This window comes from Globicephala melas, chromosome 19 (genome assembly GCF_963455315.2).
Source record: "Globicephala melas chromosome 19, mGloMel1.2, whole genome shotgun sequence".
In the NCBI taxonomy this organism is placed as follows: domain Eukaryota; kingdom Metazoa; phylum Chordata; class Mammalia; order Artiodactyla; family Delphinidae; genus Globicephala; species Globicephala melas.
In genome coordinates, this window is record NC_083332.1 from 36,290,819 (window position 1) to 36,318,138 (window position 27,320).

At 37.4% G+C, this 27,320-nt stretch overlaps 1 protein-coding gene, 2 non-coding genes and 1 pseudogene across 8 annotated transcripts in view; 1 reads left to right on the forward strand and 3 right to left on the reverse strand.

Annotated features, from left to right (window-relative positions):
* CNOT1 (CCR4-NOT transcription complex subunit 1) overlaps nt 1-27,320 on the reverse strand; it is a 102,440-nt gene that overhangs the window by 23,706 nt on the left and 51,414 nt on the right. For 2 of the 6 annotated variants that reach the window (XM_030848050.2, XM_030848047.2), the window contains exons 12-29: nt 27,028-27,155; nt 24,942-25,182; nt 22,046-22,165; nt 21,162-21,284; nt 20,842-20,993; nt 13,778-13,928; nt 12,347-12,548; nt 11,250-11,393; nt 9,848-9,972; nt 9,326-9,612; nt 8,328-8,406; nt 5,251-5,481; nt 4,785-4,925; nt 3,194-3,373; nt 1,332-1,448; nt 903-1,013; nt 484-561; nt 133-310 (exon numbers count right to left, since the gene is read on the reverse strand). In XM_030848050.2, coding sequence (XP_030703910.1) covers nt 133-310; nt 484-561; nt 903-1,013; nt 1,332-1,448; nt 3,194-3,373; nt 4,785-4,925; nt 5,251-5,481; nt 8,328-8,406; nt 9,326-9,612; nt 9,848-9,972; nt 11,250-11,393; nt 12,347-12,548; nt 13,778-13,928; nt 20,842-20,993; nt 21,162-21,284; nt 22,046-22,165; nt 24,942-25,182; nt 27,028-27,155 — 2,788 coding nt within the window. Of the gene's footprint in view, nt 1-132; nt 311-483; nt 562-902; nt 1,014-1,331; nt 1,449-3,193; nt 3,374-4,784; nt 4,926-5,250; nt 5,482-8,327; nt 8,407-9,325; nt 9,613-9,847; nt 9,973-11,249; nt 11,397-12,346; nt 12,549-13,777; nt 13,929-20,841; nt 20,994-21,161; nt 21,285-22,045; nt 22,166-24,941; nt 25,183-27,027; nt 27,156-27,320 lie in introns of all 6 variants that reach the window. The other 4 variants (XM_030848051.2, XM_030848048.2, XM_030848049.2 and 1 more) reach the window with 2 other exon arrangements.
* On the reverse strand, nt 2,241-2,379 carry LOC115847878 (small nucleolar RNA SNORA46). Its single transcript, XR_004037510.1, has one exon. It is a non-coding gene; the product is annotated as a small nucleolar RNA SNORA46 (small nucleolar RNA).
* LOC115847879 (small nucleolar RNA SNORA50) lies at nt 13,354-13,489 on the reverse strand. Its single transcript, XR_004037511.1, has one exon. It is a non-coding gene; the product is annotated as a small nucleolar RNA SNORA50 (small nucleolar RNA).
* LOC138842456 (cytochrome c oxidase subunit 6C-like) lies at nt 16,110-16,337 on the forward strand (annotated as a pseudogene).

The following is a 27,320-nucleotide window of genomic DNA, read 5'->3' on the forward strand; positions in this document are numbered from 1 at the left end:
ATTTAGAAGGCTCACCAGAAAGTACACAGTTTCAGCACCCCATTACACAGAATAATTATAATTTGTTATACGCATGGGAATGTACCATTAAAGAGAACATCTGATAAACAGAGGGCTAATTATCACACTTACTTGTGGTTGTGATTGGAGGGAGCTCTTCTGGCTGCTTGACATCTTTCTTTGGAGCAGAGAGTTGCTCATCTAAGTTCTTTAGGCGATCTTTATCCTTTAGGAGGTTTCCAGGTTTCAGCTCATTTATGTCTAATGCAAGGTTCTTGCAGAGGACCTCAATCTCAAACTTCAAGTTTAACTGCATAATTCCAGTATTCAATTAGAATATTAAAAATGAAAATTTAGCTTCATAATATACAGTATTCTCACCCATTTGTCATAGTGCTTCCCCCCAAATACCCTCTTTTTCCTGTAAATCTTAATAATGTAAAGCCAGAGAGTGTTCTTAGGGATAAGGAGCAACAAATTTACCTTTAAGTCATGTTCCTGATGTAGCTCAGCTAATACATTCATAATTGCCATTGTCCAGGGGTTGGGTGGCCTAAAAACCTAAAGAAAACCGTTATGTTAAATAAGCTTGCCCCAAAATTACTCTTTAATTTGTATTATCTAAAAGTTAAGCACTTACACCTATGTGGCCATAATAAAACTCCTAGCCTTCCCATTTACAATACTGTATTTCAGAAAAACACCAGAACCCAAAACCACCCATTAAAATCAGTCCTATAATACTACTTGGCCTCTCAATTTGGAAACCCGAGTTTCCCTGAGGAAAATTAACTGAACTAGCTCTATGTCCATAAGAACTAAGGTTATAGCCTCTAAACCTTGTGCTAAAACAAACTAACTCTTACAAATTAGCCATCAATAAAATATTAAAATTTACTCACCACACTACGAATGCTAGATTCTAAGACTTTGGCAACAAAGGGGACTACATAAAGCAACTCTTGCTGTCCTTTAACATAAGCCTCTAGCAGCAAAGATTTTACATCCAAGTCCTAGAATAAAAAACGTATTTTTAAAAGCTAGTAATATACTAGAAAATCCCTCACAAACACCCCCAATTATACCTTGCCAAACTCACCCCTGAAATTGGAATCAATAACCTGACCCTCGCCTTATGAAAAGGAAGGGGTAGCAATCACACCTTATTGGTTTTTGTTTATCCTGCTAAACAATGTAAGGCCATGAGCATGCAATTAGGGATTCAAAACATGGGCCAAACTTTTACAGCCCCAAATAAAGTCAAGACTTTTAAACAGAATATGCTGTATGAACATTCTCAAGTTTTACATGAGCTTTTAGTTGAAACTCACAGTGTGTAAGATGGGTTTATTTTTAGCTAGTGTGATCATTCCTAGCCAATGTCCCAAATTCTTCAGCAAAGAACGATCAGAGAAATTGGCTGCAGCTTTATCAGAGGTCAGGAGCACCTGAAATAGTGCAGGATTAAGGAAGGTATGACAATGAGCTTATAAAAAAAATATTCTCAACTAAATGTTTAAGAATTCCATTATTCTACATTAAAAACAAGCTGTCAATAGAGAACATGCCCCCAAAGTAGATCTCGTCCATGTATCATTGTGATATTTTGTGTGTTCAGTGACATTTTAACCTTCAAATGCCTTTCCATTTAAAACAAACAAAAAAAAGGTAATACAAGTATATTGTATAAAGTAACACAAGGTTAAAAGTATCATGTATGGTCCCACAACTAAAAATTTTAGCTAGGTTTGAAGCAGAGACCCAACTGCAAATCTATCTGGAAGAGCTAAATTCAATTCAAATGAAGACTATAGCTATACTTTTTAAGTCCTTCCCAGACAGCAGGCATACTGAGGAACATAACAAGATTGCAGTAAATGTTGTGATCTTTAGCATTATCTCTGGAGACCACTAAGATAACTTTCTAGAATACAGTGTAATATTGCTTACACACTTATCACATTTCTAGGATACCTAATCCATTTCTTCAATTCTTTACTTCTTTCTTAAGGGGGACAGAACCAACACATGAGAGTGCCTCGGGTACACATGAAGAGTGTCTTGGGTACACACATATATCCACTTACTATATGATACCTTTTAATTTATGACTTTAAGTTTAAATCTGTAATTTAAACTTTTGTTTAAAAGAAAGGATCTTGAAATTCTGCTCCAGATTATGGGGAAATTTTTATATATCCCAATCATCCTTGCTATCAAATAACAAAGGCTGAATATAGTTATGTTCCTTAACTCCATACAGCAACAGCAGAATGGCACAAAGTCAGCTGTGCAACAGAAAGGAGACAGGAATTCTTTTGCACTACAGCGTAACCAAGAATAGGGAAAATTCCTATCCACAGGTTTAAATATAGTGCTGGTTCCTAAGCCAATATTCCAAGTTATTCAGCAAAGAATGTTTTCAGCTACATGCTGGTTCACACTGTTTTCTTGAAAAGTTATTCCTCCTAAGAAAAATACTTGGATTTTATAGAACAAGTATTAGCTCATTAGGAAGAGTTTGAACTTAAACTTCTGAGAATGCTAAACAACACCTATTCCACAATAGGTCTAGAGTCTTGAGATATCTGGCACTTAAGACATAAGGGAAAATACTCACTGCAGCACTGTTTCTGTAATAGTGAAAGATATTATCAACCAATATAATGGATTTCTATAAGACTATTAAAAAGAGAGGGATTAAAGCTAAGAGTATATAATCAAATAATATGCGGAGGGAGAAAAAAGAACTGAAACATCTACTGTCACTTTAAACTTTAAAATTACAAAATATGTAGTCCCTCAACCCCATCTTACTTACTCTCCACTTGACCAAAAGAGGATAAATTACTAATCTACAACCTGCTATTAACAGACCTGACACCAGAACTATTGTTTTCCTAAAAACATGCACAAAGGGTAAAGATTTCAAAACCATGCATAGAATGATGAAAACAAATTCACGAGTGGTTACTTTCAAAGTAAATAGTGCATAGAATATGTCTGTGAGACTAAATTCTTCAGGAAAATTTAGTTCTATATTTGAAACAAACCCTAGAGCAACTTTCATAAATACTTTAACATATACACATACAGGGGAAAACAGCAATACCCCTCCCCCTCCAATTACACCTGTACAATCAAGTATTCCCAAACTCAAAACATTAATAAAAAGAAATACAAGAACACTTACTTTGATGTTTCTATAGGTCTCATTCAGAACCATCTTATTAAATTCAGGATTCTTCAGTGTGTCAAGGAAGTTTGAATATAGGCTGTGAAAGTTTGGCTCAATACTGACTCTCTTCATAACCAGGTATTGTGAAACCCAAGGCATAAATTCTTCCTTCACAGTTTCCTTTAGTTCTTCAACCTAGAAAACCATTATGACATGGGAAGTATACAATTAAAAGATGATAAAGTAACAGTTTTGTGTTTTCTTTCTGTGAACAATACTACAGCACGTGCTCCTTGCAAAATTAGAAGCTAAAGTACATGCTAGGGCTTCCCTGGTGGCTCAGTGGTTAAGAATCCGCTTGCCAATGCAGGGGACATGGGTTCTGAGCCCTGGTCGGGAAAGATCCCACATGCCACGGAGCAACTAAGCCCATGCGCCACAACTACTGAGGCCACGTGCCACAACTACTGAAGCCCATGCGCCTAGAGCCCATGCTCCATAACGACAGGCCACTGCATTGAGAAGCTCGCGCACCACACAAGGAAGAATAGCCCCTGCTCGCCACAACTAGAGAAAGCCTGCGCACAGCAACGAAGATCCAACACAGACAAAAATAAATTAATTAATAAAAATAAATAAAGTACCATGCTACATCTCTCCCAATTTCAGACAGATGCTATCCAAGTACAGTATGTTCAATTCCATCTAAGTATAGAGTCAATCATCTCTAACTGGGTGATTAGAACTGAAACATCTACTGTCACTTTAAACTTTAAAATTACAAAATATGTAGTCCCTCAACCCCATCTTACTTACTCTCCATTTGACCAAAAGAGGATATATTACTAATCTACAAACCTGCTATTAACAGACCTGACACCAGAACTATTGTTTTCCTAAATTTATATCTCCAGAAATTATCGGTAAAGTTTGAAACTTCTCTTCCAAAAGGGATGCTGAGTGCTTCAAAATTCTCCCCCAATCAATTATGGTGGGATTTTCAAAGGCAGCACTTGCATTATAAATTACATCTCAAAACCCACTTGTTAAGGCTAATCTTGTTGACTAAAACGGACATTTCCAAGTATTGTCTTAGCACATAATCTTGTGCATCATTACCTTTCAGAAGCTCTACCTCACTTACTAGGTGCCTAATGGTTTCTGGGAGGGCATGAATTGTGATTAGAAAGACAAATGAAATTTCCATCATCATGAAATCATTTTCAAGTTTACTTCAAAAAGGCTATAACTCACTGCAAAACAATGTTATTTGGGACTTCCCTGGAGGTCCAGTGGTTAAGACACCGCACTTCCACTGCAGGGGGTGTGGGTTCAATACCTGGTAGGGGAACTAAGATCCCACACGCCACAAGGTGCAGCCAAAATAGAAAAAAATAAAAAATAAAAAATAATACCAGTGCTATTTAATGTCTACAAAATCCACAACCAGTAGATGTATATCCACGTTCCCTTCATTTTCATTCTATTATCTCTACCTTTAAAAGTATTAAAAGGGTGCAGAATGTCATATATAAATCCCCCAACCCATCAAGGAAAAGAATAGAGAGCATTTGTAGTGATATATAAACTATTATTTCAGACTCACCTTTTGTGTCATATTTGACTGGGAGAGGTTGTTGAAGATAAAAGCAATTTTCTCTTGGATATTTTCTGGGGGCTCTACGATTCTCTCTGTTTGATCTGTGGCCACAAGTAATGTATCTATATTTGTAGTATTAATAGAAGGCTAAAGAAATAAAATACATAAAATAAACAAACTGAAATCCTTCCTAGACAAATCCCGGGGCGGGAATGTATACAGATTTCTTTAGTATACAAAATATACATGGTGTGTATGACTGTGTACTGGAAGTGCTGGAAAGACTATGTATTGAACTATTATTAATAGTGGCTGTGTGTGGGAAATCGGGGTGGGAAGGCAGAGAGACAAAGGGAGAAATGCTTTTTTTTAGTCGGCATGTGTTGTTTATAATAAAATTAAAATACATGTTCACTACTGGATATATTACAACATATCAAATCCAACAAAGAAAAAAGACAGACCTACTTACTGGCACATCTTTCTTAAAGCTGACTCCAGTTGGCCTGGTGACTGTAACTGTTTTAGCAACAGTGGTGGTTGTTGAGGTGGTTACCATAGTGCTAACCTGACCAGCAAGGGGAGCTTTCGCTGGAACCTGGGCCTGGGCCTGGGCTTGAGCCAGTGCAATACTTCCAGGGGTTGTGATAGAGCCCTGCATTTTCACAGGAGGATCTCTAGATTGCTGTCCATACTCGATATACTATGGGGGTAGTGAGAGAGAAACACATTAAAAGAGTTCTTAACAGAAACTGAAATTTTTGAATTACACCTCGCTCACTACTGAGAGAATAGAAATTATTTCAGAGCATTCTTTTGGTTCATCTATCTCCCTTACGTCTCACCCCATTCTGGTCCATATTCCTATATCTATAATATATAATTAGATATAATATATATATAATATATATATATTATATATATATAATATATAGTGGATACCATGAACTCCTTAAGGAGTAAAGGTAAAATATTAATATGTTTCTAAAGTATTTATCAGAGAACTAGTCTAACAAAACAAGTTCCAAAAGAGTAGCCACAAATGCCTGCATATAAATTTCCTTAAATCCCTTAATACGTGTAAAGTTTTAAAAATTATATAGTAAACTGATTTCTTTTTCTTAAATTTTATTTATTTATTTTTGGCTGTGTTGGGTCTTTGTTGCTGCATGCGGGCTTTCTCTAGTTGCTGCAAGTAGGGGCTACTCTTCCTTGTGGTGTGTGGGCTTCTCGTTGTGGTGGCTTCTCTTGTTGCAGAGCACAGGATCTAGGCGCACGGGCTTCAGTAGTTGTGGCACGCAGGCTCAGTAGTTGTGGCTTAGTTGCTCTGCGGCATGTGGGATCTTCCTGGACCAGGGCTCGAACCCGTGCCCCCTGCATTGGCAGGCGGATTCTTAACCACTGCGCCACCAGGGAAGCCCAAACTAATTTCTTTTCTATTGGATGCTGATGAGAAAACCGTGGCCTAAAAAACACACTGCAATATGAGTCCGCTCTCAATAAAGCTATTACCACAAAACAGTGTATACCACACCACCTAGCCAACTGGAGGTAAGCATTATACTGGATGTTCTAGGACAAGGTTTTCTTTCCATTTCACAGACCAATAAAAGTCCTTCTCACACACAAATCAGAAGACTGACACACCCTTTGTGATACTATTTCACACAGCTTGTACCTATAACAAAACAAACTATTATCTATATATACAATAACTTTATTCAAAAAAGGGGACGGGGCTTCCCTGCTGGCACAGTGGTTGAGAGTCTGCCGGCCGGTGCAGGGGACACGGGTTCGTGCCCCGGTCCGGGAAGATCCCACATGCCGCGGAGCGGCTGGGCCCGTGAGCCATGGCCGCTGAGCCTGCGCATCCGGAGCCTGTGCTCCGCAACGGGAGAGGCCACAACAGTGAGAGGCCCGCGTACAGGAAAAAAAAAGGGGGAGGGGGGGACATTTTCAAGGAAGGACAATCTCTGAAGAAAGTACAGCCCTTTAAATTGACTATAGAAATATAAACAATGACCTCCCTTCTCTTCTCTGGGTATCTTGTTACAGTGGGAACTAGGATCACTGCTTTGTGTGATCACTTTCATACCACCTCCCTTGTTCTCTCTAGTCTTCCAAGGCCCATATTTCCAGCTCTCAATTCCAAAAACACTTGATTGTAGTAAGCCTCTGACCTCCCATCCTAGCTTTTCAAACTCTGCTTTCCTGTCTAGTTTTCAGTGCTATAGTTTTGGCACAGTCCTCCACCCCCTCAAGAGGCATGAATACACTCCTGCCCCCCATGCTATGGTTTCCTACGCTAAACCATCATAATGACCCTACCCTCCTACAAACAAACCCAGTGGGATGAGGTAGAAAGCGCTGGACTAAACTATAATAGAATTAAAAGTAAGTTCAAATTCTGATCTTTCTGATTTCTTAAAAATATGATCTTATAAAGCAGTTCATCTTTTATTTTAATAAAGTAAAATAAAGTCAATAGAGATTAATCAACTTTCTTTGTTCTCTATAAGCTGACTTTGACCAAAGGTAAGGCAAAAGTGTGAATGTTTAGTAATCACCTAAAAATCAATCATTAAAGTAATAGTTTACAAATTTCAAGAATAATCACAAAATGTGGCTTAAAATATATATTCTCTAGGTCCATTTCCTCAGGGACTGTCTCCTTTTTAACCTCAAAGGAATCTAAGCAGGTAGTTTAAGAAGGCTATATTTTGGGCTTCCCTGGTGGCGCAGTGGTTGGGAGTCCCCCTGCCGATGCAGGGGACACGGGTTCGTGCCCCGGTCCAGGAAGATCCCACATGCCGCGGAGTGGCTAGGCCGGTGAGCCATGGCCACTGAGCCTGCGCACCCGGAGACTGTGCTCCGCAATGGGAGAGGCCACAACAGTGAGAGGCCCGCGTACCGCACAAAAAAAAAAAAAAAAAAAAAAAAAAGGAAGGCTGTATTTTTAAGAAACAGCTGGTCTGAAAGTTTTATATGAAACAGCTCTGGGAATTCCCTGGTGGTCCAGTGGTTAGGACTCGGCGCTTTCACTGCCGTGGCCCTGGTTCAATCCATGGTTGGGGAACTAAGATTCTACAAGCCGCGTGGAGCAGCACACCCCCCGCCCAAAACCACAGAAACAAAAAAACAAACCAAACCACCACCACCACCGAAACAACAAAAAGAAACAGCTCTGATTCATGTTAACATTTAAATCAGAGGGACAACTTTACTTATTTTAATCAAAGAGTCCCACTCCAAATCCTTTTTAGACTCAGGCAAGGGATTCTTGGTAACAGCGAAAGATGTCTACCTCAATAGCATTATTAGGCTAAAAGAACTAGCAAAAGCCTTTTATTAAATCAAGCAAAACCACTGCTTACAAAAGGTAACCCAAAATCTGTATTTTTTCATGATTAACCTGCAAAACAAGCAACAAATAATATGTATACTTGTATCATGCCAATCATTAAGAAATCTTAATGCCATTGCCAGTAAATCCAAATTCAAATTAAAATAGATAAACCATCCAACTACGTAGGTACTGAAGACACTTACCTCCTGTAAATGATGTGGAAATTGCATAAAGTGACTAATAGAAGCCAAGTGCTGACAATACTGGGGATAGTCCTTCAATCTGCCAACAAAAACATTCATTCTTTACCATTTCATGTAAGAACAGAGGCAGCACAATTTAAAATTTTTCAAAAGCTAGTCTAGGCCATTTCCCCCCTTTCTCCCTCTGAAATACCTTATTTGAAGAGAATGCCAAAAGGAAGAACAAAGAAGTAAGGGGGTGGATATTTATGAACTTCACCCCTTTTACATCAAAAAAGTTATTACTGATTGTTTTTTAAAGGTCTTATTCCACTTAATATTAGATTACAATGAGCCACTAAAACTACTGTCTGGAAACGACTCCAAATGTTCATCAACAGGTGAATAGAAAAACAATTTGCTAATGAACCCACAGAATGGAATACTACTCAGCAGTAAAAAGAAACAGACTACTGAAACATGCAGTAACATGGATAAATCTCAAAAGCATCATGCTATGTGCAAGTCAGACTCATACACATTGTGTATGATTCCATTTAAATAATACTCTGGAAAAACTAGACAAATCAGATCAGTGATTGCCAGGGGTTACATGTCAGGGAAAGTTAACTACAAAGGGGGAATAAGAAAACTTCTTGGGGGTGACGAAAATATTCTGTATCTTGATTGTGGTGTTGGTGGCAGTGGTTATACAACTGTTAGAATTTGTCAAACTTCAAAGAGCTGTTCACCTGAAATACTGACTTTTACGTATATAAAGTATACCTCAATAAACAAACCAAAAAAATTGCTATTTCATTTTATACTTTTCCTACCACATATTTGTCAACTGTAACGAATTTAATTGTTTTCACTTCTTCCTCTTTTACTTCATACAGTCATGAAGATTAGTTAATATACATATCATGATAAGGCATGGCAAGAATTAGTTGAAAAGTAAGCTACTGTTTCTCCTTATATTAAAAAAGAGAAGCTTCACAGGAAACCTATCCACTCACCTATTTTTAAATCTATCTAGTGCAGCAATCCCAAAATAATACATTTTGGATCCAAAAGGCTTGCGTAAGGCTTCAAGAACATATCGTAGGGCCAAACCTAATGCCATGTAAGTGACCAGTCCTTTTTCGATTATACCACCGAACAGGCAGGCTGTTATATGTAACTCTTTATCAGGGTACTGGGGGAAGAACCGATATTCTTCGAACAAGTTCCTTAGCATACAGTTAAATACTTCTCGTTCTCTCTTTATGGTAGAATCTTTAAACCTCTGTAGCATTTCTAATACCTGGAGAAAGCAAGAAAAAATAATATACACATAAAGGAAACCATTATTAAGAGCATTCCTCAAATATTCTTTATTGTTAAGCAGAATATTTAAGAATAAACTGAGCTTGAGACAAATATTAAGGTTTCCAAAGATGCACAAACATATCAAAACACTTTGTGTTGGGATTTCACTTTGAAAAGGGCATTTAAGATTTACCTAAACCATAAAGAATTCGATCGTCCTAGACACTCACCTCATCAACAGACATGGTTGGATGTGGTGGGTGATTATATATTCTCTGGAAATAGCTGTTTGCTTCATCATCTATCTCTTTACTAAAGTGCTGATTTGCCTCTGGCCACACCTGAGACAAGTCCGCTGTTAGAAACAGAAAAGCAACCAGTGGGCATTTAGGCTCTTCCTTCACTCCCCCACATAAAGCATCACTCCCCCACATAAAGCAGAGCCAGAGAGACCAATACAGTTTGAATTTTAAGGAAAAAATAAAGTGTTTTAAGTGGTCAAGTTTCAATATTCAAGTGCTCTAGGGACACAAAAGATTCTCACAAAACTGCCTTACAACCATAGTCCTACCCTAGTACTTTCTTCATAAGGATTTATCACACCATGGAAGTTCACTAGGTTCAAATTCATAATGCACTTACCCTCAATACAACCTCACTTGAGGTTAACAAATCTTTACTACTTTATTAAAAAAAAAAAATCACCTTTTACATGTAAGAATTCTCAATGCATGTGCATGACACTTGATATAAACACAACGCATGCTACAAAACATAACATTCAGACAAGTCTTTCACACTAACATTTTAAAGTCACTGTCACTTGGTATACTTTCAAACCTTGTATGATGAATGTTTAGACCCAATGACAAGGATGTTTATAAGCCAATGATACCTATGTATTTACAAAGAGGACGTCTCTGATTTTGAAATAACCTACTAAAGGAGATTAAAACTTAAAAAATTGGTTTTTGTAGCATCATATATATGGCAATATTTATGTGTACTATAAGGCTATATATATCATAAAGCTATTATATTAAAATAAACATTAAAGTAAATATAGTTATTTACTTTATAAACTGCCAAGCTGAAACAGAAATCTGAAATTCTCCTGGCTGCTCCTGATTTGTTAAAAAAAAAAAAAAAGGAAAGAAAAGAAAAAAAACACTAAAAAATCTTTAGGATAAGTATAAGACTTACATACATAGACTTAAACTGATGAAAGTCTTTTCTCTTTACTTCTTACTTTTAGGATAACACCTCAAAGGATGCTACCTCTTATTAACAGTCACCTTGTTCTGGCAATCCAGGATCAAAGGTGGAATGATACCTCAAATTTTTGTTTTAATAATTTAAATGTATGAATTTACTCCCACTGACCTAGGAGGCGTATCAACGGCCCTGGCAATCCAGGATCAAAGGTGGAATGATACCTCAAATTTTTGTTTTAATAATTTAAATGTATGAATTTACTCCCACTGACCTAGGAGGCGTATCAACGGCCCTACTAACAATATATTAAGATAAGTCAATGTCTTTGTCCATGTATCTCTAGGGACAACAAATTGGACATGCAAGTTTTATATGCATCAGTCACACTTCACAATCACAGACAACACTACCACTTACAAGGTTTCATCTTACTCTGCTGGAATGTAGGCTGGTTCAGTCCAGAGGTGCCCAGTTTCCTCTGCACAAAAGGATCGTTATTCACTGCAGGGAGTCCAAGAGCCCCAGTTCCTATACCAGTCAGGCTGCCTGTGCCAAGACCACCTACTAGAAAGAACGAAGGCAGCCAGAAGTTTTATCGTTACTCATATTTTTGACTTTATTCACATCAAAAAATAAGTTTTTAATTAAAAAATTATATTAATTAAAAAATTAGGGTCTTTTGTTAACTCAGTGGTAACTAGGTTACAGAGTTATTACAACATTTCACTCCTTAGGTTTTAGTACTCTAAACTTATACTCTGGCAATAAAAGGTTCAGATAGCTTAGGAGAAACATGTGGTTACTAGAGGGGAAAAAAATGTAACCTTTACTTCAACATTAAGTTAAAAGCCAAAATATGTGGGGCTTCCCTGGTGGCGCAGTGGTTGAGAGTCCGCCTGCTGATGCAGGGGACACAGGTTCGTGTCCCGGTCCGGGAGGATCCCACATGGCGCGGAGCGGCTGGGCCCGTGAACCATGGCCGCTGAGCCTGTGTGTCCGGAGCCTGTGCTCCGCAACGGGAGAGGCCAAAACAGTGAGAGGCCCGTGTACCGCAAAAAAAAAAAAAAAAAAAAGCCAAATTATGTGGAAAAGTTTTAGGGATTTACTATCATTTCCAAGGTAGGTGCAAAAAGGCAGAACATATACCTGAATCTGGTGTGTGAAATATTCTACCTTTATTATACCAACCTTGAGTAATTCATAAAGCTATGAGTTTTGATCTAAGCCTAAGTTCTTCAGAATGTGGTTAACACACTTTTAATATTTGTACTATCATCTGATAATACAATCCTTACTGAATAATTCAACTAACTTTACAAGTACAAATATCCTCACTGCAATTTGACTAAATTAATGTAATGTTTTTCTCTTCCCAACTTTGGATATGAGCGCAATTTTTCACGATTTAGTTCAAGCAGCTTTCCTTTATCATAGTGACTCCAAAACACCTTATATACACTAAGGCACGATGAGGCTTACAAATAATCTGCACCCCTACCCACCAACCCCCTTACCTGGAAGCTGTGATGAAAGTCCTCCAATACCACTGAATGCAGTTGTCTGATTTGGGGTTGAAAGGGGTGGAAATGCTTTTGCTGGTGACTGTGGGGTACTGAATGCAGAACCCAAATTTGGAGGAAAGCCCTGCATACTCTGGGTGTGAGGGGCAGCTGAACCACCTATACTAAGAGATGCCATTCCAGCAAGAGGGTCAATCTAAAGAAAAACATTATAAAAACGTATTAAACATACTTCAAGCAAAGGCAGACAAACGACACAGGTAAAGCAATCTTTAGCAACAGCTCTTCAAATGCTTTATATAAACTGCAAAACCACACACAATCTTGATGATGCTTAAATCCCCAAATCAAGAGTACCAGTCATTTTTCTTATTATATCATAGATGGACTAGGTTTAAAGAGTTAGCCCCTGCCAAAGAACCAGAGCCACAATATGAGAGCTATAAAACTTCAAGAATAACATTTCATACGAATTTCTCTGAAGCTGTACTACTAAACATTTAGTAGTGACATGGGGCAGTCCGTAAAATTTCCCGTAAGCCCCTTTAAAAGAATTCTCTCAATGCAAGTTATTTAACTTTCAACACAATAAAAGCATTAGAAATTAGAAATCTAGTCAAAACAAATATATCTAGTCAAAATTTGAGAATCTTGGGGTTGGAGGAGATCAGCTCTGATTAAAAAAAAAAAAAAATCAAAACCAAAAAAAACCCCAAAACAAAAACAGAAACAAAAAACAAGGTATACTATTCACCAAAAGATTTTATAAAATATCTAATAACTGCACTTCTAAGCTTCTTAGTTTGTGGCATTATTTCAGACCTTTGTGACTATAGAAAATAATACACAAAATGCCTTTTATAAAGTGGTCACTGAAGAATCACTAAATGCTCTTTCTTTTCTTAAAATAAACCCCAATCTGCCATTCAATGCAGCTGAAAATAGAAGCGGAATATGTTGCTCCCAGAGAGAAGGGGGTGGTTGGTGTCAGGGAGTAACTTAAATGTACCTTGTTTTTAAAAGAGCAGTTCAGTTGAGAGCTGAAGAGCCCCAGTTATAACAAGTCCTTATGCTCTAGCACTGTTGCTTGGCCCGTGAAGCTACAAACAAGACACATCAGGTTCAAAGGCAGTGCTTATTTCTCAAGTCTAAGTTATTCTTATCTTAAAAAGAAGCCCTAAATAAGTTGTTTTGTATCTTTCCTCTCATAGTCATGTTCTTTCTACTTAATGATTAAAATCTATTCTCAACCACAATGCCTATTTACGGATCTCCTTTAAGTGGATACTAGACATGCAGTTATCTAAAATATAATAAATTCAGACAAAAATTTCCTTTGAGTAGATTATTAATGATGATGTACAAGTTTATTCTATTCCAAGTCTATGAACAAATGGAGATGTACCAAGTGTAGTGTTCATTTACCTGAACAGGAGAAATGGCATCTAAGCTGCTAGCACTAGGAGGGCGTCCTTTTGGCATAACTCCAGGTGGTGGCTGTCTGGCCTTGTTCATAACATTACTGCAGTTGGCTACCATGGTGAGGATGGTTTCTGATAACTCCTGAGAAACACTCCTTAAGAGAAATGAAAAGTGAAAAACGTCACTTATTATTTCCTAGAACACCTAAATAAACAAATTTAGGTTTCTAATAAAGAAAACTTGCTAGAACCTATGGCCAAATTTCCACCATATCCCATGTTTTTGCACCTGTCATTAATCACCAGGATTTTCTGAGCACTGGCTTTCTCTTGAAAATATTTTTTACACCTCTGAAATTAAGCCTTGTGTATAGTGTTGCCTATGTATTTTGAAATACTATGCTGTAAGAAACATTCCATATCCTCAACTACTTCATCAAAAATTATGCCCAAATCTGGACATATCAAAGTAAACAGGTAAGCATTTTTTAGACTAGGTTCTCATAGTCAAAAATAAGACTTTTATTTAAGTATAGATAAAAATGCCATACCCATAGTCACTAACTATATTTGGCAAGCACATACAGAATTGACTGACTTCTAAAATGTCAAATAGGATGCGCGGGTTTGATCCTTGGTTGGAGAACTAAGATCCTGCATGCTGTGCAGCGTGGCCAACAAAAACAGCACTACATCAAAATCTACAATTTTTTTATTTTTGCCAACATGAAAAAAATGAGTGGTTCAAATACGGACTAGAGGGAGGGGGCAATGTAGGGGCAGGGGATTAAGAGGTACAAACTATTATGTATAAAATAAGCTACAAGGTTATATTGTACAATACAAGAAATACAGCCAGTATTTTATAATAACCATAAATGAAGTATAACCTTTAAAAATTATGAATTAGTACACCTGTGACATATAATATTGTAAATCAAGGATATTCAATAAAAATAAAAAATATGGGCTACAAATGAAAATGAACAATGAGTTATTTTTACATCCACTGAAGCAAGGGAGAAAAACATTACAGACCATGGAAAAGAAAAGAGAGATGTCAACTCCTAACGGTGTGGACCTACTTATTTAAGTTAGTAGTAAGTAGTAAAACCATTAATTTCCAAAAGATATTTCAAATAGAAGAACATGAGTAGCTGTCTCTAGCCTCTATGTACCTGGGTTAAAAATACCCACCTCCCCTGCAATTAAAACTTCATGTTAAAAAAACTTCATGGAGATAGCCATATTTCAACTTTCAGATTAGCTACAAGACAACGGGGAAATAGACCAACTGCCTCTGGTTATACTAAAAGGAGAACTTGCTATAGAGAAAACTTTTGCACCTAACAAAATTACACATGCATTTCCCTTTAACGTAACAATTACTTCTGGTGGGCCCAAATATACACTGGCAAAAATGATGTATGCAAAATGCTATTCGTTGCAACATTATTTGTGACACAGAGTGGAATAAACAGAATATCTACCAATGGGTAGATTTATTAAGGCACAAAACATCTATTCAGTGGAGTACAACAGATTAATTACAAGGAATAAGGAAACTATAATTTCATGGCATGGACTCTGGGATATATGATCAAATGAAAGAAGCATAGTGCAATAAGTATATAATATACTACCTTTTCTACCGGAAAGAGGAAAATATATACTTTTCTAACACAGAGATAACCAACAAAAAAACAAAAATGGTTAACTACAGGCGAATAAAAGAACAAGGTGTTAAAGTTCAGTGGGTTTAACAGTATTAAAGTTAGTGTTAAAGATGTGCCTAAAAATGCATACAGAATCACAGGGTAAAGAATAGCTTATTGATTCTTATTGATAAGAAAATCTCCAATCTTAGCTGAACACAAGGCTTACCCAAACAGAGATTTCAGGGACCAAAGATGACAAAGAATACAGACATTACTGAATTCGTTCAGAAAAGAGCAATAACAAAACAAAAAACGCTTGTGTGGGGGTAAAATCTGATTTCAAGAATTGCCACATTATTTAAACTTTCCAGTTTTCGACCACAAATTATAAGACATGCAACACATGCACACACACACACACACACACACACACACACACACACACACACACACACACACACACACACACAAAGAAGGCATGGCCCATACGTAGGGAAAAAATGCTATCAAGAGAAACTGTCCCTCAGGAAGAACGGATGTTGGACTTAACCAGACAAAGACTTTAAATCAGCCATTTTAACTATGTTCAAAGAAAAAAAAAGTCAAAAGAACTACAGGGCCATTTCTCCACCTGTCTGGAAGGACATCGTTGTTGAGCTGTCAAGGAGAAAAACTACCATGGCTTCCAGTTCTTTAACAAAACCTCAGATGCGTGGCCTTCTGGCCAAGCGTCTGTGATTTCATATTGCTGGAGCATTCATTATCTCCTTGGGAATTGCAGCTTTCTGTAAGTTTGCTGTGGCTGAACCAAGAAAGAAGGCCTATGCAGACTTCTACAGAAATTATGATTCCATACAAGATTTTGAGGAGATGAGGAAGGCTGGTATCTTTCAGAGTGTGAAGTGATTTTGGAATATAAAGAATTTCTTTGCATTTAGTTCCATGCAAGTTTGTCACTTACCTGTGTTCCTGAACTATGAAACTATGAACTACTAATATCTGGGCTAAGGAACAGCTTCTCTTGATAAATAAACGATTAACAAAAACAACAAAAAAAGAACTACAGGAAGTTTGAAAAAGATGTCTCAAAAAACAGAGTGTATCAATACAAATTTAAAAAGAAGAAAGTAAAATAACTGAAATGAGAACTTCACTACGGGTTCCCAACAGCAGATTCAAGCACGTAAAAAGCATCCAAGAACTTGAATATAGTCCAATAAAGATTGAAAAACTGAAAGGGAAAAAAATAAACACAGACTGAGACATGTGCAACACTACCAAAGGTACCAACAAAACATAATGAGAGGAGATAGAAAGGGGTAGAAAGAGTATTTGTTGATAAAATGGCTGAAAACTTTCCGAATTTGATGAAAATTAATTTACACATCCAAGAAGCTCAACGAATTCCAAGTAATATAAGCTCAAAGAAATCCATGCCTAGAAACAACATAATCAAGCTGTTGAAAGAAATAAATCTTAGCAGCAGCAAGAGGGGCAACTTATATACAAGGGACCCTTTAAAAAAATTAATAGCTATGGAAGCCAGAAAGTAGTGGGACGGCATATTCAAAGTGTTGAAGAAAAAGTAATGTCAATCAGAAATCCTTTATTTGACAAAACTATCCTTCAAATATAAAGGAAAAATTAAGATATTCTCAGATAAACAAAAGCTGAGGTAATTCATCGTTAACAGACCTGCCCTAATAGGAAATAATAGAGTGACTTTCCTGGTGGCACAGTGGTTAAGACTCTGCCGCGCTACCAATGCAGGGGACCTGGGTTTGATCCCTGGTCAGGGAACTAGATCCCACATGCATGCTGCAACTAAGAGTTTGCATGCCACAACTAAGGAGACCACGAGCCGCAACTAATACCCAGCACAACCAAATAAACAAATACATAAATACTTTTAAAAAAAGGGGAAAGAAATAATAGAAACCCTTTGGGCTGAAATGAAGACACTATACAGTAACTCGAATCTGTATGAAAAAACAGAGCACCCGTAAAGGGACATAAGGAAATATAAAACACATTATGACTGTATTTCTCACTTATATATAATCCTTTTATCTCCTACTTGGCTTAAAGGACAATGATTACATTAAACAATAACATCAAATCTTTTGATGGGCACACAACGTATAAAGATACTATTTGACAATAGAAGCACTTTGTTTTTGTTTTTTTATTCTTTGTGGTACGCGGGCCCCTCATCGCTGCGGCCGTGGAGCACAGGCTCCGGATGGGCAGGCTCAGCAGCCACGGCTCACGGGCCCAGCCGCTCCGCGGCACGTGGCACCCTCCTGGACTGGGGCACGAACCCGCGTCCCCTGCATCGGCAGGCGGACTCCCAACCACTGCGCCACCAGGGAAGCCCAAGAGCACCACTTTGAAGGAGGAAAGGAACAGAACCGTTTAGAGGAAATTTTTGCATCTTACTGAAATTCAGTTGGTGTTAATTGGAACTACATTGTTTTGAGTTAAAAATGTTAATTTTAATACCCAAAGGAAAAAAGAAACTCAAAAACATGTCAAAGTTAACAGCAAGGAAATTAAGGTGATACGCTAGAAAGATCTATTTAATATTAAAGGAAGAGACTTCCCTGGTGGTCCAGTGGTTAAGAATCCACTTGCCAATGCAGGGGACATGGGTTCGAGCCCTGGTCCGGGAAGATCGCACATGCTGCAGAGCAACTAAGCCCGTGCGCCACAACTACTGAGCCTGCACTCTAGAGCCCGCGAGCCACAACTACTAAGCCCACACGCCACAACTACCAAAGCCTGCGTGCCTAGAGCCCATGCCCCGCAACAAGAGAAGCCACCGCAATGAGAAGCCCACGCACCACAACGAAGAGCAGCCCCCTGCTTGCCGCAACTAGAGAAAGCCTGCACACAGCAACAAAGATCCAATGCAGCCAAAACTAAATAAATAAATAAATAAATTAAAGACAAAACGAAACAAAAAAAAACACTAAAGGAGGCAGTAATGGAGGAATGGAGATGCAAAACAGACATACGACATATAGAAAAACTAAGCAAAAGAGCATGGGTAAATCCTACCTTAGCAGTAATTATGTCAAATGTAAATAAATTAAATACTCCAATTAAAAGGCAGAAATGGTCAAAATGGATTTTTAAAAAATAATCCAATTATATGCTGTCTAAAGGAGACACTTTAGATTTTTAAAAAACACATATAACTTGAAAGTAAAAAATGAAAAAAGGTATGCCTTGCAAACCTTAACCAAAAGAGAACTACAATGACTATACTAATTTCAGACAAGATCGCCTTTAAGGAAAAATTAATAGACAAAGATACTTTATAATAATAAAAAGGCCAATCCAACAGAAAGACATACATACTTACAGAGTCCCAAAACATATGAAGGGAGAATTAAAGGGAGAAATAGATAATTCAAAAATATAGCTGGAGGCTTCTATACCTCACTTTCAGTAATGTGTAGAGTCAACACTACTTTATTATAAACTTCAAAGTTGCTGAGAGCCTAGATCTTAATTGTTCTCACCACAAAACATAAATGATAATTATATAACATGACAGAGATGTTAGCATAAAAAAGCCTAACCTTCCAATTAATAAATTTTTTAAAAGCTCAAACTAAACCCAAAATAAGCAGAAGGAAGGAAATAATAAAGTTTAGAGCTGCAATAAACTAAATGGAAGACCTGAATTACTAAAACCAGAAATTCAAAGAGAGGACATTACTACCAACATTACAGAACCAAGAAAGATTATGGGGTATCGTATAAAACAATTGTATGCTAACAAATTAAATAAGCTAGATGAAATAGACAAATTCCTAGAAAGACACAAACTACTGAATCTAACTCCAGAAGAAACAGAAAATCTCAACACAGCAATAACAAGTAGAGATACTGAATTAGTAAACAACATCCACCCACAAGAAAAAGCCCAAGACCAGAGGGATTCACTGAATTCTATGGAACATTTAAAGAATTAACACCAAACCTTCTCACAACAATTAGAAGACTGGACACTTATCAACTCATTTTATGAGGCCAATATTATCCTGATACCAAAACCAAAGACAACACAAGAAAACTACAGAACAATATCCCTTAGGAATACAGACACAAAAATGCTCACCAAATACTAGCAAACTGAATTCAGCAGCATATAAAAAGGAAGTGTATACAAAGACCAAGTGAGATTTATCCCAGGAAGGCAAGGTTTTCTAACATCCAAAAAATCAATTAACATAACATACCACACCAACAGAATAAAAAACAAAAACCACATGATCATCTCAATAGATGCAGACAGAAACATTTGACAAAATGCTTTAATGAAAAAACACCAAACAGGGACTTCCCTGGCAGTCCAGTGGTTAAGACTCTGAACTTCCACTGCAGGGGGCATAGGTTCCATCCCTGGGTCAGGGATCTAGGATCCCGTGTGCCTTGAGGCGCAACCAAAGCCAAACCAAACCAAACTCATCTCTCTCTCTCTCTCTCACACACACACACACACAAACTAGGAAACCCCCCTCAATGTGAAATATAACTATAAAAAACCCACAGCTAACATCAAAGTTAATTCTGAAACACTGGATACTTTTCTCCTAAATCAGGAACAAGATAAGGCTGTCTGCTCTCACCACTTCTATCCAACTTTAGACTGGAGGTTCATGACTTGTACAAAATACCTATCAATAAGCATAACAAAAGAAGTGCAAACATACTGAAAGAAATCAGAGCCCTAAAGAAATGGGTAAATATCTCAGATTCATGAATTGGAAGGCTTAATACTGTTAAAATGGCACTATCCCCCCAAATGATCTAAAGATTCTACATAATCCTTATCAAAATCTCACTGGGCTATGTAATTTATTTGCAGAAATTGACAAGATGACCCTAAAATTCTTATGAAAATTCAAGGGACGCAGAATGACCAAAACAATCTTGAAAAAGTAGAGCAAAGTTGGAGAACTCACACTTCCCAATTTTAAAAGTTACTAAAAAGCGATAGTAATCAAGACAGTGTGGTACTGGCATAAGGATAGACAAGATCAATGGAATAGAACTAAGAGCCCCAAAATAAACTCATGTATTATGTGTAACTGATCTTTTAGAAGACAATTCCACAGGGACAGACCAGTCTCTTCAACAAATGGTGTTAGGACAAATGAATATTCACATGCAAAACTATGCATCTGGGACCCTGTCTCACACCACATACAAAAAAATTAACTCAAACAGATCTCATACATATTTTATGTAGTATATATAGTACTTTGGACTTAAAAACCACTGGATTACCTTAGATGTTGTCACTTTTAATCATTCAACCCCTTTTCCTCAAATCAACAGTTATCCATTCAATCCAATTCCAATATTAAACAGTCATTTTCAAGCATGCTATTCTTACCCTGCACAAGCTTGTAAACAGGCCAACATTGTCGCCAGAGTTTCTGGAGGAAGTTGAGCACTTTTGGGCTGATCTTTCTCTGGTGCAAGTCCACCCAAAATAGAAGGACACCGTCTCTTTAAAAAAGTCATACAAGCCTGGATAAAAGGTTCCTGGAAAAGAGAAAGTCTCTCTGTATTTGAAATTCATCATTAATTGCTTTCAGATAAGACTAAGCACTATGACTAAAATCCAGAATACAATAACATCTTCATTGCCACTTTCTTAAGCTATCTTGACCATCAAAAATTAAAAGCAGTAATAAACAGACAAATCCTTACTCCATGCTCTCGAATTTTATCTGTGAGCCACTTGTCAAGTTTGAGGTATTCACGACGTGAAGCAAGTGCAGCAAGGTCAATAACAAAGGCAAATGGAGTACCATTTAGCAGCATTGACAAGGCCTAAAGAAAAAGGATATTAGAAACTACGAGTCAAGCAACTGAGTGACTTTTCTGTCCTATTTTCTGTTTCCAGTTTTTATTTTCACAAACAAGTCTAAATAAAACATACTGCTAATATTTTCTTAGTCATAATTTTTTAAACAGCTTAGTAGAAATCAATGGTAACACTTGTCCCTACTTAAAATAAGATCACATTTCAAAGACAAACACATGACTTTACCTTCAAAATAAACTTTACCCTGTGTTTTTTCAAATAATTTAACCTAAAGCAAAGCAAAACACAAAAGCGTGAAAAATTATCCTTACCCATTTAAAAAAATCTAAACTCAGGCTTACTCTAACCTAAGTACAACTACAACACCATTACCAGTGATCAAAGACATCAAGAATCACACTATTTATCAAAAGACCCTGTTAATGCTAATGAAATCTGCAAAAGGGTTGAAAGCCAACCAGTTTCTCCAAAAATTGTATCTCACAGATTACATCTGAGGTCAATTATCACTTGCTTTAAAACAGCCTTACAAATATCACAGAAGACCAAACAAAATTCAGTGAAATGTAAATGAAAACATTTTTACATTTCTAAAACCACTCTTCTTCCAATCTCTTTCTACAATACAAGGAAAAATTCTAAATCTCAACCATTCTAGCTAAGAGCTAGTTACATGTGAATTATTCCTAAAGCACCTATGTTACATAAAAATGTTATTTTTTATCATTAATAAAGAAAAACCGTTAATCTGTCCCTCCAAGCTCACCTTCAAGTCCTGGGCCACATCAAGTATTCGAGACAATTTGGCCTGGTCATACTGTTCCCCTCGCATGTACCATTCTGCCATCGCATGCATGATAAGTTGGCGGATTGAGGGAGACTGTCCCTAAGAAAAGAAAAAGGAGGGTTAAATAGCAATACTACTGACCATTTTGATAGGCTGTTGCAAATGCTGATTTTACTTGTATTTATGTAAAACTGAGGTGTATCAGTGCAGACAACAAAGCTCAAGCCTCAAGCATTGATTACAGTGACGTTTATTTTGTGGGAAAGCAGTTTTGTCCATATTTCCCAAATGAGGCCTACCCCAAAACCCTGGGGTCATGTAGTCACATACAACAAATTTATTTGTCCTATAAAAGTCTGCCTATACATTTTCAAAGCCGAAGTATGATGAGAATATGACGATGCATCAAGTTTATATGATCCCTTAAATTAAATCACAAATCACTGGCCTATAAAAACAAAACAGTTTACGGTAATCATCTCTCATGCTGCACAGGGTAGTGTTTTATCAGTATTTCTGGGACTAGAGTTTGTACATTCTAAATCTAGCTATTTTCACAAATGATCATGCTCATTTTTTGTAATTATTCAATTTCTTTTTTTTGCGGAAAACAGCCTGTCTTTGAAGACTGATCTAAAGGTGTACAGTTGAATGGTAATTTAGAAAATGTTTCTCACAGAAGCAACAGCAAGGCAATTACTATCACTGTCTAAATCACTTTCCAGTAACTGTCTTAGACTGACAGAAAGTCCTAGCAAAACAAGTATCTAACCAGGAGTGGAGATACAAGTCCTTCCACTCTGCCCTTTCCACCTCACAGATGTGGTGAGAAAAGCCTAAGAATGTCTGGGCTACAAACTTCTGGTTAAATGTCTGATAAACATTACTGTCATGTGATTTGAGTCTCTAGAAATGGAGTTGGTCTGACTGAAAGGCATGCAACCAAGGCTAATGTTTTTCATTTATAAAGTCTTATCTGAATTTTTAAAAGCACTTGTTTACAACAAACTACAGCAAGAATATCTTAAAAAGGGAAGGGGCACATTGATATAAAGGGGAAGATGACTGCTTTTTCTTAAAGCTTCTACATATATCTTTATTTAAAATGTAGGCTATGCGGGGGGGAAATCAATGGACAAGAGAGTATTTGTCAAATATATTCTACAAAATTGGCAAGGGGTGGGGGGTGCAGGAGCACAAGGGCTTGAAATCTCAGCAGGAACCAAAATAAAATTTAAATGCTGGATCTGGATAAAACAAAATTATGTCAATTAAACTGTTTTTGTTTTTGTTTTCTGCGGTACACGGGCCTCTCCCGCTGCGGAGCACAGGCTCCAGACGCGCAGGCTCAGCGGCCATGGCTCACGGGCCCAGCCGCTCCGCAGCATGTGGGATCTTCCCGGACTGGGGCACGAACCCATGTCCCCTGCATCGGCAGGCGGACTCTCAACCACTGAGCCACCAGGGAAGCCCTCAATTAAACTGTTTTATGATCTTCTTCCATTTACTGTTAAAAAGTGAAATGAGAACCTTCTAGTTCTATGATAAATGATTAAGCTCTTTACTGCTATCGAAAGGATACTGGTACACTAGCAATACAGACCTTTCATAATACTGATTTTTTTAAAATTGTCTTGCCTCCTTGATCTTTCAAGTTTTATACTTTAATGCCCACATGATGCTAAAAGATAAAATAAGTTTTATAGAAGTGTGACTTTTTCAGTGTCAAAATTCCATGATTAACAATTTCTCTAGGTAAACATCATCAAAAGAATGTCAATTATGCAGAAACAGAATCACAGATGTAGAAAACAAACTTGCAGTTACCAAGGGGGGAAGGGGAGGGTGGGCTGGAATGAACTGGGAGATTGGGATTCACATATACACACTACTAGTATAAAACAGATAACTAATGAGAACCTACTGTACAAAAACTCTACTCAATGCTCTGTGGTGACCTAAATGGGAAGGAAATCTAAAAAAGAGTGGATAGGGCTTCCCTTGTGGCGCAGTGGTTGAGAATCCGCCTGCCAATGCAGGGGACACGGGTTCGAGCCTTGGTCCAGGAAGATCCCACATGCCGCGGAGCAACTAAGCCTGTGTGCCACAACTACTGAGCCTGTGCTCTGGAGCCCGTGAGCCACAACTACTGAGCCCGCGTGCTGCAACTAATGAAGCCCGCGCACCTAGAGCCCGTGCTCCGCAGGAAGAGAAGCCACAGCAATGAGAAGCCAACGCACCGCAACGAAGAGTAGCCGCCCACGCGCAGCAACGAAGACCCAATGCAGCCAAAAATTAAAATAAATTTTAAAAAATAAAAAAGTGGATATATGTATACATATAACTGAATGACTTTGCTGCACAACAGAAACTAACACACCATTGTAAAGCAGCTATACTCCAATAAAAATTAATAAAAAAAGAAATGTCAGGACTTCCCTGGTGGTCCAGTGGTTAGGACTCCATGCTCCCAATGTAGGGAGCCTGGGTTTGATCCCTGGTCAGGGAACTAGATCCCCCAATGCCACAACCAAGACCCTGCATGTCACAACTAAAGATCCCACATGCCGCACAGCCAAATTAAAAAAAAGAAAGAATGTCCATTATGGGGTGGGGGGAGATAAACTGGAAGATTGGGATTCACATATACACACTACTATATATAAAACAGATAACTAATAAGGACCTAATGTATAGCACAGGAAACTCTACTCAATACTCTGAAAAAGAGTGGATACATGTATATGTAATAACAGATTCACTTTGCTATACACCTGAAACTAACACAACATTGTAAATTAACTATATTCCAATAAAAATTAAAAAAAAAAAAAGAATGTCCGTTTATTAAGACAAAGAAATGGTCATATCTTACCTGCCCATGCCATGCATAGTGCAAAATTATAGCTGAGTTAGGGTGGTTTCCAAGGAAAATTGGCATCAGAGTGGAGATGAGTTCATGGCGCAAGGTGTGCCAGGAGGTGTTGATTTGTAGTAAGGCCAATACCAGCATGTCTGGACAGTGTTTGATAGGGAAGCTGAAGAGTTGTTTGACTTGCTCATATTGCCCTACCTCTGCGAGCCTCAGCAGAGATTCAATCAAATCCAAGCTCTTCCTAACAAGAATGGAAGTAAGATACTCTATCAATGAAAACCTAAGTACACAAAATTCATTTTCCAAGTAAGTGATACCAGCTATCAAGACAAAACCAAGTTGTCATCTTTTAATATTTGAAAAATATTTAAATTGGTGTTCATCTCAAATATATAATGCTGGTATGCTTTCAAACTAATTTCAAAGGCAGTCCAAATTAAGAGAATACATGATGAAGGACAGCAGACATGACTGACCATGTGCATAACCATGGACCGCCTTACCAAAGAGTTACCATCAAAAACTTTTGTGATTAGAGTGCAAAATAAAAACAAATAGTAGTTTAGAAACAGTCAAAAATCCAACACAAATATAGATATAATTATACACAAGAAAAATTCTACATAAAAATACAGCCTGACACAACACTGTAAATCAACTATACTTCCATTAAAAAAAAAAAAAAAAGCCCAAACACTTAGTTCGGTAACACCAAGTTTTTACTTAGGTGCACAATGCCCCCTATGAATTATTCTTGCCCCAAGAAGCTAAATGTGGTTGACTTCAATCTAGCCTCAAGGTTTTGCTACCCTTAGTCCATGAAAACTATGGGGATAGGGATCAAATTAAACACCATGAGGAAACAGATACCCCATACCACAGGGTAGACTATAGGATAACTGATCCTACTTCTCCATTAAATCGATGGCCAAGAATTATATTTAAGAAAAAAAAAAAGGGAGAAGAAAGACTTACAGCATAAAAGAAACTATGTGGACCTTGTTTGGACTCTCAATCATACAAACTGTTAAAAAGCATTCTTGAGACAGTTAGGGAAATCTGAATATATAGCTACATTAAGGAATTATTAAATGTATATGACATTTCAATTTTATAAAATGGAAAGAGGCCTTTATCTGTTAAAATAAAATGAAGACATACTGCCGTACACATTAGACTTAAAAGGAGAAAAAAAAAAAAACTATCCTGTACATCCAATGTTGGCTAGCACCTGGGGAAAAGGACACACTTCAGAAAAAACCACTGCTTTGGTCAATCTTTCAGAACAGGGATCAGCAAACTACATCCACAAGCCAAATCTCACCCACTGCCTATTTTTGTAAATACTGTTTTGTTGGAACAGAGCCACACCCATATTTACATTGTGCTACAATTAAAGAGTTAAGTAGTTGCTACAGAGACCATCTGGCTTGTAAAGCCCTTTACAGGAAGTTTACCATCCTTTGTTTATAAGATGTGTCCCAGGGGAGTATGGTTGGGAAAAATGGAAGAAACATTATAAAGTAGATGTCTTTGGGGACCAATCCAGTCCATGCCCACTCTGCACAGCTGTGGGTTTATTATAACAGTGATGGAAGTACTTTTACCATCTTTATCTCACATCCCCAGAGAGGAGTTAGTTCCAGAAGAAACCAACTGAGCCAGTCAGATTCTCCAGCAGAGATTTTGAATTGAAACTCAGAGAAATAGATAATTCAGCTTAAAGTTTTAGATTTCATCCACTGGCCATTTTGAGCCACTTAAAAAGAAAGCAAGCAAGCAAATCTACAGAGAGAAGAAAGGGATTTAACATTAAGGGAGAAGTAAAAACCTTCTAACATTTGATTGTTACAGAAAATATACAATGGCAGACATTACAAGAGGAAAGATGTATCTAGTGATAAGGAGACTAAATATAGATTTTCATCCACCAACACCCTACTTTATAAAAATTTAGGGTAAGTAGGCTTACTAAAAATACTGTTTCGTTTAAATCTTTTAACTACGTAGTTGGCTCACTATTAATCTTGTAATTCAAAAAAGTATAAGTGACCCTTTCAAGAAAAGCTAGATGAAGAGTGTTTACCATGTGGCAATTTCTCGATTGTCATCCTCTGGTGGTGCTTTCAGAATATCAGTGGCAACAGTATGACATGGGTAGTCGGCAAAACAGAAGATCTCTGGATTTATAAGGGAATGCTGAATGAAGGAGAGCTGGAACAAGAGAAAAAAGTCCTTACTACCATAAATGAGTGTGAATGTTATAAAAATGTGAAACATTTTCACTAGGCTAATCTCAATCTTAATTCTCATTCATCAGAATGAAATTTCCCTTTAAAATCTTAATTATGCGATCTTTCAAAACCACAGACAAGTCAG